This window comes from Macaca thibetana, chromosome 3 (genome assembly GCF_024542745.1).
Source record: "Macaca thibetana thibetana isolate TM-01 chromosome 3, ASM2454274v1, whole genome shotgun sequence".
In the NCBI taxonomy this organism is placed as follows: Eukaryota; Metazoa; Chordata; class Mammalia; order Primates; family Cercopithecidae; genus Macaca; species Macaca thibetana.
Window position 1 is genome coordinate 28,391,306 of NC_065580.1, and position 12,445 is coordinate 28,403,750.

A 12,445-nucleotide genomic window follows, 5' to 3' on the forward strand; every position below is an offset into this window, starting at 1 on the left:
AATTAGCTGATCTTGAGATGGGGAGATTATATTGGATTCAAGTGGGACCAATGCAATCAGAAGGGTTCTTACTAGCAGAAATAAGAGGGAGAAGAGTAGATCAGATTTACGCAAATCAGAGAATGATTCCACCCATCATTGCGGCCTTTACAGAGGAAGGAAGGGGTCCAGGAGACAGCTACTTCTAGAAGCTAGAAAAGGGCAAGGAAACGAATTCTCACTCAGGATCTGCAAAGAATATAGTCCTGTTGACCTCTTGATTTTAGCCAGTGAGACTGATTTTGGACTTCTGAACTAAAGAACTGTGAGAAACGGAATTTTTGTGTTTTAGGCCACTAAGTAATTTGTTACAGCAGCTGTAGAAAACTAGTACAAGCCTCTAAGCTGCCCAGCACCCCACATACTTCATGCTTCAAAACTTTCACACTTCCTATTTTTCTCTTAGATTTCTCTAAGGCTACTCCCTTCAGTTCACCACATCAGAATGGTCTTGCCTAACCCCCGCACATAAAATATCCCCTTTCAGAACTTGCTATCTCACTGCCCCTGTTTTATTGTTCTCCATAGCATCTGTCACTGAATATCTGAAATACTATGAATTTACTTACTTGCTTGTTATCAGGCTCTCTCACCAGGATGTAAGCTCCATGAGGGCAGAAACTGCTTTGTTCACTGCTCTATCACCAGTGCCTAAAACGATGCTAGGTGAAGAACAGGCATCCAATAAATTTGTTAAATCAATGAATGCCTGTGTAAAAGAAGGGACACAGTTTAGATTATGGGTGTTGGGATTCTCAGAGGAAGTGAAAATGGATGAATGATGCATAGGAATTATTAAGGCAAAAAGTGAAGGCAAGAGCAGTTTAGGTTTAAGGGGCAGCATATGCAAAGATTTTACAGTGTGAGCGTTCGAGGAACTAGTGTTTTCAAAGGCCAATGTAAGCTGGAATACAGTGACTGAGTAGGAGGTCGTATAGAAAGGTATATAGGAGCCAGATCATTGCCCGTCATTTTGAATTTGTCTTAACTGTGATAGGAAGGTTCTGATAACTTCATCATGCAGCAACTATATGGGGAAGACGCTGGAATGGAGCTAGAGTGAAGTAGTGGAACTAGTTAAGGGAACCCAGTATTAAGATAGTTTGACCAAAAGCTGACGTTGATTTGGATTAGGGTACCGGCAGGAAAAAATGAGAAAAGAGATGGTCAAGACACATTTTCAAAGCAGAATAACCAAACTTGAAGGTTAATTAAATGTGGGGGCTGATGGAGAGGGAACTGTCAAGAATGACCCCAGTTTCCTGGTTTAAGGAGCAGGAATAGATGAAAGTGCTGTGTACTGAGACAGGGAAGAATACAGTAAGAGTAGATTAGGGGTAGAATTTGACTTTTTAATCTACTGTTTGAAATATCAATGAGACATTCCAGGAAGGCTAGGGAGTTGTCAAGTAGTTAAGACTCCCTGACATCTCTGGAAAAGAGATCTGGGCTAAAGATTATAAAATTTATAAGTTCTTGGGATACAGGTGTACTTAAATCATGGAAACTGTTTAAAATTACCTAGAGAGAGTGGGTAGAATTGAGAGAAGAAAACCTAGGATAGAGTTCTGTAGAAGTTTAAATTTTAGAGATTAGGTAAAGAGGTGGAATGAGTAATTAAGACTTAAACTGTTAAGGAACAGTTAGAAAGATGAAGAAAGCCCAAAAGAATGTAGTATCACAGAAGCCAAAAGATGAGAATGTTTCAAGGATTGCTCAACTGCTCTGAGAGTTCTAGTTATTTGAGGATTGAATTTAGCAACAAGGGGGTCAATGTTAATTTTTTTCTCCTTTTGAGAAAAGAAAGCTTTGAAAATTAAAGTATGTATAATAAAAAATTTCTCACTTTACCCATTTTTAAATGTACAGTTCAGTAGTGTTAAGGACATTTACATTGTGTGGTGCATCAATGTTGATCCTGACAAGAATTTCTGTAGCAAAGTGAGGGCTCGATATTGAAGCAAACTTAATAATCCATGGGGGGTAAGGAAGTGGTGACAGAACATATTCAGCACTTCAGAAATTTGGCTTTCATGGGCAACCTAGCTATGTGGCAGTAGCTAGAAGAGAAAGGAGAGTCGAGAGAGATAGAGGGATATTTTTTAACTGAAGGTATTAATCCATTATTGAATGTGGATTCAAATTATTCTGTACAGAAGAAAACACAGATGATATTGGAGACAGAAAAGGTATGTTATGGATTGTGAATCATGAGAAAGCAAGAGACAATGGAGCTAGAACTAGAACAGACTAGCTTTTGCCAAAAGGCGGGAAGGAAACTGGCAACAGATGCAAACAGGTGTGCAGTATTTCTAGGAATGCTGAATGTCTGGGATGAATAATCATAAATGAATGGTAATAGTAATCTGTCAGCTTGTATATTCCTACTCATCTCTTCTACTATATTTATGTAACCCCTACTATGCACATGCCCTGAACTACTTGTGACCAAAGGAATAGACCAGTCAGCTGTTCAAGGCCTTCAGGAACATCTCTTTGATGTCGTTCCTGGAAGCTTCTGAATGGGCTTGGGAGAGATAACATTTTGGCAACATTTACTTCAAGGCCACAATATATGCTGCATTAAAAAATTACCCTTATTCTACTTTCCTTTTCAAATAATCCCCAATTATACTTCTAGACCCAATTCCTGAGAGGTTACACAATGAGTGCTGGTTACCGAATAGTTCAAGTGATACAATGCCAGGGAAATCCGGGGACAGCACCCTTCCAAAAATTTCATATTTCAGAAATCACAGTGGAATTATAAAGTATTTAGCACTGAATGGCAATAAAAGCACTACTTTAAAAACTTGCAGGATACAGATAAAGCAACCGAAATTTCTCTTTAAGGGAAATTTATAGCCCTTAATTATATATTAGAAAATAAGAAATACTGGAAATTAATTGATAGGTATTTAACTTGAAAAGCACTTAAGGTGCTAAGGAATAACACACTAAACTCAATGAAAATGTAAGTGAGGGATTAATAAAAATAAATATAGATATTAAACAAATATATACATTTTAAAAGAAACAGATATATGATCAGCAAGAAGATATATGATCTTCTTATTTGTAAAGACTACACATAAACCTCTATAAGTTTGTCTAAATATACAGACAAATCTTTGTTAAGACAAAAAAGAAAAAATGGAGAATTCACAAATATATGACATCAATAATGAAAAATAGGATATAACTACAGACACCATAAAGAATTTTTAAAGAGAATACCATGAACCATATACCAACATTTTAAAGGTTTAAATGTAGTATGTAATTTTTTAGGAAAAAGATGTGAATCATCAAAATTGATTGAAAAAATAGAAAACCCAAAGAAACCAACAATCATTAGAGAAATTAAATTGAATTTTCAAAATACGATAGTTTCACAGAGGAGATTTACCAAATAGTCAAGGAACAAATCATACCTATCTCATCCAAACTGTCACAGAATATAGAAAAAAGAAAGAAATTTCCAAATGCATTTTCCTTCTTGCACAAAGTGCAAGAAAGGAAAGTTTTAAACCAATGTCACTTATGAACATAGATGCTAAAATAAAATACATGAAGCACTATATTAATAAATAACAGTACATTAAGGGAAAGCAGGGTTTAACTCAGGAAAGCAAGGGGAGGTTCACATCAGAAATATCTATCAATATGACCTGTCACATTAACATAGCAAAGATAAAACCTGTAATCATCTCAGTATTTTTAGAAAAAGCATTTAACAACATTTCAATATTCATTTCATGGTTTAACAATATTCCTACTTTAAGCATAAATGGGATAGAAGGAAACTGATAAAGGGTTTCCACCAAAGACTTACAACAAATATCATAATTATGACACATGAGAAACATTTTCAATGAGATAAAAATAGGAAAACAATGCTTGTACTCACCCTTACTATTTGATGTTATACTGAAGGTGCCAGCCCATCCAAGGAGATAAGAAAGAGAAAAATGTATTAGGGGTGTTATTTATAGATAATATTATAATCTACATGAACACACAAGAGAATCTACAAATAAACTAACTAATAAGTTCAGCATGTTTGCCAACATTATCTAACACTTAAGGTTATTGCAAAATCTACAGGATCTCTACCAACGACAGTAGCAGCAATGACCAATTTAAACATTTAATAGAAAAGAAATCTCACTTATAATATCAGCAAAAGCTGTAAGGTACAATAGGAATAAGTCTAACAAAGAGGTATAAGAGTTTTATAAGCAAATTATAAAATGTTATTGAAAGACATTTAAAAATCAGAATAATATTAATGTACTAGGTGGCTCAATTTTTAAAGTTGTCATAGCGCCCCAATTTTAACCTATAAATATAACTAAGCAAAATACCAAAAGAGTTTTTCAATGCAACTTGACAAACTAATGCTAAAGTTAGTATAAAAGAAGTCCAAAAATAGTCTATACATTCATGAAATTAATAAAGCAGATTCTACAGTTATCAACATGGGTGACTCTCAAAATCACATTGAGGGAGAAAAGCAAGTTGCAAAATGATATGTACATTACCTAACAATTTTTTAAATGAACAAAGAGAGGATATGCCCTTCTACACATCAAGATTTACAAAACCATAGTAATTAAGACCGTAGTATTGGGTCAAATTTGGTTTGATCAGTGGAAAAGGACAAACTAGAAACATATCCATGAACACATAGAAATTTAATTTACAATCATGGTGGCATTACACACTAATAAGGACACAAAAGACTGTTCAGTAAATCAGGTTACCACACGCCTTCCATATGGGGGTTGGGGGAAAAGGGAGGAGTAAAATTATTAAATTCCTACTTTACACCATTAAAAAAAAATAAGTCCCAGATAGATCAATCTCATGTGTAGAAAGCAAAACTTTAAAACATTAAGGAAGACATAAGAGGCTACCTTTATGCATCAGGTATGGAGAGGTTTCTTTAATAATCCACAAATGACACTATAAAGAAAGAGATCAATGAATATGAGTACATTTTAAATTTTCTATAGTACAAAAGACATCAAAAGCAATTAAAAGACAAGCCACAGACTGAGACAATATATTTAATGTTTATACACATGAATTCCTACAAATCAGGAGGAAAAAAGATAAAACATACATGATCCAATGAAAAAAATGAACGAGGACTGTGAAAAAACAAATCTCAGACTTGGAAACCTCAATAACCAATAAACATATGGGAAAAAAATGCTTAATTTCACTAGCAGTGAGAGAAATTCAAATGAAACAACAAGATACTGTTTTTTAAAATAATCAAATTGGCAGGAATAATAAAAGTCTGAATCTAAACAAGATCATGTGAGGGAAACATGAACTGTCATACACTGCTGATGGTTGTGCAAATTGAACCATTTGGCAGTCTCTCACAAAACTGAAAATGTGTGTGGAGCCCGGCAATTCTCCATCTAGGTAGATACATAGAGAAATTCTCACATATGTGCAAAGGAAACATGTACAAGTAGTACCAAAATATTGACAGCAGTTTAATATTCATCAATAGGGGAATGAATAAACAGGACACATTTGTATGCATGGATCTACAATATAGCAATTAAAATGAATGAACTGGATCTACATTTATCAACACGAAGAGAAAAAATAAAAACACACCATGAAGGAAAAAAACAAGTCCAAGAATAATATGTACAGTCTAATACCATGTTTGTACATTTAAAAAAATCATTTAAACCAATATTCTGCATTTTATAGGTTCACATCCAGTTAAAGTGTAAAACCCAGATTGGAAAGTTACATACCAAATTCATGTCAGTGTTTGCCTTTGGGGAAAAGGGTGGAGAATGGTATTGGGGGCAGTACAAGGGAAACTTCAATTTTATCGGAAATGTTGAATACTTAATAGATCTGAGGGCGACATGACAAAATGTTAACATATTAATTATATGAGACAGGTATATGGGAGCTTGTAATGTTCTCTCTGCATTTTAAACATCTTCACATTTTTTCTAAATAATAAAACCAAAACAGCTAGTAAATCACTCTATCTCTGATAGATTTTAATGCGTAGATAAATGAACAGTTAATCGTCTAGAGGAACTTCAGAAAAATTAACTGTTTTGCAATGGAATCGCCTTAAAAATAGTAACACTGACAATATTATTTAAAAACTGCTGAAATGAATAAAGTAGATTCTATAGGTGTCAACCTGGATAGTTGTCACAATCATATTGAGGGAGAAAAGTTGCAAAATGATATGTATACCAGTGAACCATTTACTTAAAAATGTTAATAAATAAACACGGGTATATACATATATTTACATATATAATTAGGTAATAAGGGTATCAAAACAAATGCAGATTAAATAGCCACTTTATAATACTAATTACCTAGAAAAGTGAAGAGGGAGAAAGGTGAATGGGACTGGGGAGGGAAATAAAGTGACATTCAACTCTATCTGTAATGTTTAATATAAATAAAAACACGAAACAACTATAACAAAAATTTCACATTTGATTATCCTAGGCAGTAAATACATGAACGTATGTTATTCTTGCTGCATACGTATTAATTTTCAAAAGAAAAAGTACTTAAGAACTACAAATAAAATGCACATAATTCACTCATAAAAGCTTGTATACATCAAAAACTAAGATATGACTATTTTTAGAAATTATCCTGTTTGTTTTTCTATGTGGTTTTACATTTTTTAAAAGGAAAACGAGGGAAAAAATGAAAGCAATGAAGACACGTAAAAGAAACCGTACATGCATTTGATTATAAAAAAGGCAAACCTCCACAATCACAAAACACCATATGAGCATTCTATATCATGTGCTGCATTTCCTTACTTTTAACTTTTGTCAAAAGCAAATTACAAGAGACTGCCTAATTGGAAACGTGACTTTCTATTATTAAAATGGTGGGAGTCCATTTTAATGTGTTTATGTCGCCGCTAGACTATAATTTATATTTCAGCGTTTAAATTTGTTTGGATGCCAGTGACAGGTTAATGCAGTTTAAACATGCATTTTTCTTTCGTTGGCTGAACAGTTAAATCGTTACCTAAAGGATTTTAAGTTTCAATTTCAACCGGGAGAGGATTCTTTGCTTTTCCAAGGTTAAAACTGTTTCTGGTTCGAGATGCTATTAATTAATGGCTACGTAGCGGATCTATTTAGGGAACTGCTCCCGGCCCCCGAGTTCACAGTTGAGCTGCTCAATGAGAAAACTTTTTTTGCTACAGACTTGGGGATATTTGCAATTTAGCCTGAGAGTGGCGAACGGGGAATGAAATGGAATTCCAGACCACTTCGCTAACAATCGCAATTATGAACCGAAAGACATGTCAGGTATTAGCCATTTTTTTCCTTAAAAAAAAAAAAAAAAAAACTTTCTGGGACTCCGCGGGACACCCAGCTGGCTACGGACCAGCGGACGGCGAGCCGGGGGGAGGGGGGGCGAGGCCGCGGCAGCCCAGAAGTTCCGACCGGGGAGTTTCGCTCCGTTACCATTACCTGGCTCGCCGGCAGAAGAAAGAACGCGGAGACAAGATAATTTCTGAGGCTGTTAAACATGACTTAGCCGGGGGGCCGCGCGTTCCGAGGGGGTGTCCTGCGGGCCGGGGCGGGCCTCCGCCGCCCCCGCGGGCTCCGGTGCGTCAGGGGCGCGTCAGGCGGGGCGGGCTCCGCGCGGGCGGCGGCGGCAGCGGCTGCTGCGGCGGCGGCGGCGGCAGCGGGCTGCGGGCGGCGCGCACCCGGCCTCCTGCTTCTCGCTCCGAGGCTGCGGGACGGACGCTCCGGGGAACTCCCTAGCCCGCGGCCGGCCGCGTTCGGACGGCGCTAGCCGGCGGCCGGGCGGTCCCAGCATGTCGGCCGCCGTGGCGTGCCTGGACTACTTCGCCGCCGAGTGCCTGGTGTCCATGTCCGCGGGCGCCGTGGTTCACCACCGCCCGCCGGACCCCGAGGGTGCGGGCGGAGCCGCAGGCTCGGAGGTGGGTGCGGCGCCGCCGGAGTCCGCTCTGCCGGGTCCGGGGCCACCGGGGCCCGCGTCGGTTCCCCCTCTCCCGCAGGTCCCCGCCCCCAGCCCCGGCGCGGGCGGCGCCGCGCCCCACCTGCTGGCTGCAGGCGTTTGGGAGGACTTGCGCGGCAGCTCTGGCGAGGGCTCCTGGGAGAATTCGGGGGAAGCTCCACGCGCCTCGTCCGGCTTCTCCGACCCGATCCCGTGCTCCGTCCAGACCCCGTGCTCCGAGCTGGCTCCCGCCTCCGGCGCCGCGGCGGTCTGCGCTCCCGAGAGCTCCTCCGGTGCGCCCGCCGTCCCGAGCGCGCCTGCCGCCCCGGGCGCACCAGCAGCCTCTGGTGGGGTCTCTGGAGGGGCCCTAGGGGCCGGCCCCGCCCCCGTCGCGGATCAGGTGCCCCGGAGGAGGCCCGTCACACCTGCTGCCAAGCGCCACCAATGCCCCTTCCCGGGCTGCAACAAAGCCTATTACAAGTCGTCGCACCTCAAGTCTCACCAGCGTACCCACACGGGTGAGCGTCCTTTCTCCTGCGACTGGCTCGACTGCGACAAGAAGTTTACGCGTTCCGACGAGCTGGCCCGCCACTACAGGACGCACACGGGCGAGAAGCGCTTCTCCTGCCCCCTCTGCCCCAAGCAGTTCTCCCGGAGCGACCACCTGACCAAACACGCTCGCCGCCACCCAACCTATCATCCAGATATGATCGAGTACCGGGGGCGTCGTCGCACTCCCCGCGTCGACCCGCCACTCGCCAGCGAGGTGGAAAGCTCCGCCTCCGGCTCCGGCCCCGGCCCGGCGCCCAGCTTCACCACCTGCCTGTAGGACAGTCATTGCTGTCAGTCTTACCCTCAAGGATGATCCCCCAGGCGGTTGTCCCTGCCTTCTCTCTGCCCATCCCCCTTTCCCAGAGTCATTACACCAAGGCACAGACTGGTTCCTCTGCTTTGAGGGTGGGTCCAGGCAGACATGTGGACTCTGGGGAGGTACTGGGGGCCGAAAAATAGCGGGAATTCTTGCAACGCGTATATCATCCTAAAAGTGGGGTTTGCCTCAAGACAGCCCCCGGGAACTGATAAGAAGGGATGAACTCCGGTACTCTCCGGAGTACTGAAGATTCTCCCCTCGCAGGAACCAGGGATGTGAAACTGGAATTCTCAGATGCCTGAGGAGCTCCCAGTCTCAAAGGACTCTGGTGTCTCACCCATCCACCAGGGCGGACCTTGGAGAGGGTGTCAGGGGTGGCAGTCTTGGAGATGTCCAGGACTGGGATGGTGAGAGGCCTTTGGAAACAGAAATGATTTCTATTTCTGTAAACAGCAATGTTTACTAATTTATTTTTAGCATCTTTTAAATAGGGATTCCAGATTGATGGGAGGCTAATGCCCTCCACTCCCCCAATTGCCCCAGCTACCTCTGCTAGGAGAGGCCACATAAGCTCCATGTAGATGTGTGGCTGGGAGATGCTTCTTGATGTCTGGGGTGTGAGTCTGTTTGCAGGTCCTATTGCATGATTTGGAACCCTGCGCTTGCGTCGTAGCCCTTCTCCCCATTTCGATTCCTCCTTGAGGATGGTAACTTCCTGGCTCACTCTCACGCTGAGATTGGTTAAACAATTTGAAAACAACCGTAAAGGCACCAGAAAGAAAAGGGTGGTCCAGACTAGTTCTCTCTTCACTCAGAGAGAAAACTCAAGCGACCTTAAGGTTGGGCGGGGCCCAAAACAAGCGCGTTCATAACCATTGATAACTTTCAGGGAAATAGAGGCGTGTGGACACAGCTGCCCCACCTTATGTAATCTCAGGAGTGGTAGATTCTGTTCATTTCCTAATGGCTAACTAGGGGGTTATTTCCCTAGATTTTTGTTTCTGAAACAGGTGAGTTGGTAGATGGGAGAGGGAAGGGTAACAGACTGGTTTCTTTCAAGGAGCTGGCTGCCTTGGATTTGAGGAAGGAGTAGCGAGGTGATAGGTATTATCAAATAGGAGGACCTTTCTCCTCTGACCATATAGTCCCTCCAAGTTATATCCTCAGGGCCCCTCTCCCAATAAGAAGGAATCAGACATCAACAGTATTTGTTTTTTCTGTGTCTCTGCTGCTGTGGATGAAATCATTGACCACTCTGCTTGTGTATGTGTGAATGTGTATATATGTGACCCTTTCTTTGGAGATGAGGCTGAAAGGCACTTCCTGCCCTGGGAGATCCCCTCTGACACCCTCCTGAATATTTTGCAATAGTCCGTCACTGACATTTGGGGAAGATGCTGTCATCTCATAGGACCCTAACAGGCACCTGGTTAAACAAACTGCTTTCCCCTATTTTGCAGATGAGGATACTGAAGACTAGATAAGCTCAAAGTCATATGCTGGGTTACTGGGAAGAGCCATGACTAGAACTTAGGTGTCTGGCCTGCTAAGTGACTCTTTCCCTCACACTTGGTTACCCCATCTCTTCCTCCTCTCTGGGACCTTAGTCCCTCCCTCCCTCCGTATTCTGTATTGCTTCTATGTACCTTCACATGTTGATTGAACTCTTTGCCTATTGTGTTTGACCCAAAAGCCCTTTTCTTAACAGGTTACTTTCCCTCCCTTCACACCATGTTGACATAAAGTGAGAATAACTTTTTGGCATCGTAGGAGAGACTTTCTCTTTGGACCTGCTAGGTTAATTTTCAGTGTGAATTCCCTTCTTTTTCTGGTCCTGGGCATTCCAGCATCCTCAAGAGAGTGAATGATACAAACATGGCATTGGGACTCTACTAAGTGCTTCTACACTAAATGAGGGAGGGGTCCTTAGAAAGGACCCAAAGAGTATGGCCTATGACCCTGAAGAGGTTCAGTATTTCCCAATGAAGGCTAAGCAGGGAAGGTAAGACTGTTGAGTTACCTGTGGGAGGAGAAGGCCCCCATTGTGAGATTGATTTTTGGTGGTGAAAGGAGTCCTCTCTTTGCTCTGTTTGTCTCTTCAGCTAGGGCTGGATAGCTAGGGCACTGTGGGTCCTATTGAAGACTACTGTTTCCTCTTTGTCCTTTTCAGTTGAAGATCTGCCACCGGGCAAGTGGACCAAAGAAACTAACAGGAATTTCCACTAACCATTCTGAAATTGGTTTCAAGAAAGCTTGGCTTTTCCAATCACCTGTTGATAAATAACTTTTGATTCTCAAGCTCCCAAATAGTGTCCTTATTTGGGTTCTTGTACATTGGGGACTTTCATCTGGGGATGGCCTCGAGAATCTCAATGTGACATGTCTTTCATTGGTAAAACTGACTCCTCCCAGGTCTTGAGGTGGTGGGGAAGGAGATACTCAGGACATACATTGGAGTAGCCAGATACAAAGTTTTTAGGTGGGTCTTTCTTGGTCTGAGTATTGTTGTTACCTTTTTCACTCCAGCAACCAGAGAGTTCTCAAGGAGTAGTTAGTGAAATGCCGTGAAAAGGGCTTCCTAATTTTATTGGTGTTTCTTTGGTTTCTTTTTGTTAATCAGATGGTGCTCAATGAGTGAGTACATATGGGGGTTGGTTGGGGTCAGATTGAACCTCTGAGCCCTTGCCCCATCCCTGCCATCCCCAGTTCTGATGTAGGAATGACCCAGTAGCAGAAACTATTCATAGACCTCTTCCTGAAATATGGGTTGGAGGCTGGGGATGAGTTCTAGGTCAGACCTTGGGTGTGAGGGAGTTGGATCCCCTGCTTCTGCTGGGAGGATGTGAAGAATACAGGCTTTGCCCCCACCCGTGGAGGCAAGAATATGTCATTTGTCCCTATTTCCCTGTTCTTCTCCAAGCAGGGAACCATTCTGGAATGTCATTTGTGACCCCCATCTCTACCTCTACTCACTTGTCCCCAAAGGAAAAATGATTGTATTCTCTGATGGAGACATAAGGAGGGGAGGTCATTGTACACACACACACTTAAGTTCTCTCTTTTACACCTCCCTGCCTGCAGTGTGCATGCACTTCACTCAGATCCTGCTTCCATAGGGTAAGCACACCTGCTGAGCCCCAGACCTGCCTTCTAGAGGCAGGTTTGAAGAACACCTCTCTCTGTTCCTACTTTTGGGGCAGCCCTGCTCCTTGCTGCTATCCAGGTAAGTATTTCCACTGTGTGTTTTTCTTTGGGTAGTCCAGATCCAAGACCAGGAATCAGGAGGAGTGGGGGAGACAGTGTATTAGAAAGCCCAGTTTTGACCGTGATACAGCTTCATCAGCAAAGTAACATTTGACCCTTGAGCAACATGAGTTTGAACTGCACAAGTCCACTTATGTGCAGTTTTTTTTCAACTACACAGTTCAAAAATAGGGTATTTGTGGGATGCAGAGCCCGCTTATATGCTGTTCTTTACACATATACAAAAAGTCACATGCGAATAGAGTATAAAAAACTCTTCATATACATGGGTTC

At 42.2% G+C, this 12,445-nt stretch overlaps 1 protein-coding gene and 1 long non-coding RNA gene across 2 annotated transcripts in view; one reads left to right on the plus strand and one right to left on the minus strand.

Moving 5' to 3' along the window:
* The window catches only part of LOC126949735 (uncharacterized), a 73,093-nt gene extending 65,457 nt beyond the window's left edge, over positions 1-7,636 (minus strand). The window contains exons 1-3 of the long non-coding RNA XR_007723956.1: positions 7,545-7,636; positions 4,959-5,007; positions 3,950-3,969 (exon numbers count right to left, since the gene is read on the minus strand). This is a non-coding gene — a long non-coding RNA (uncharacterized LOC126949735). The remainder of the gene's footprint in view (positions 1-3,949; positions 3,970-4,958; positions 5,008-7,544) is intronic.
* An 84-nt stretch (positions 7,637-7,720) lies between these two features.
* On the plus strand, positions 7,721-11,215 carry KLF14 (KLF transcription factor 14). The gene has a single exon (XM_050782505.1). It carries the CDS (start codon positions 7,895-7,897, stop codon positions 8,864-8,866), a length of 972 nt encoding a protein of 323 aa, XP_050638462.1. The 5' UTR covers positions 7,721-7,894; the 3' UTR covers positions 8,867-11,215.
* The last annotated feature ends 1,230 nt before the right edge of the window (positions 11,216-12,445 follow it).

Excerpts from the sequence above, each read along its gene's own strand:
- KLF14 (XM_050782505.1), top strand. The coding sequence starts at position 7,895 with ATGTCGGCCGCCGTGGCGTGCCTGGACTACTTCGCCGCCGAGTGCCTG.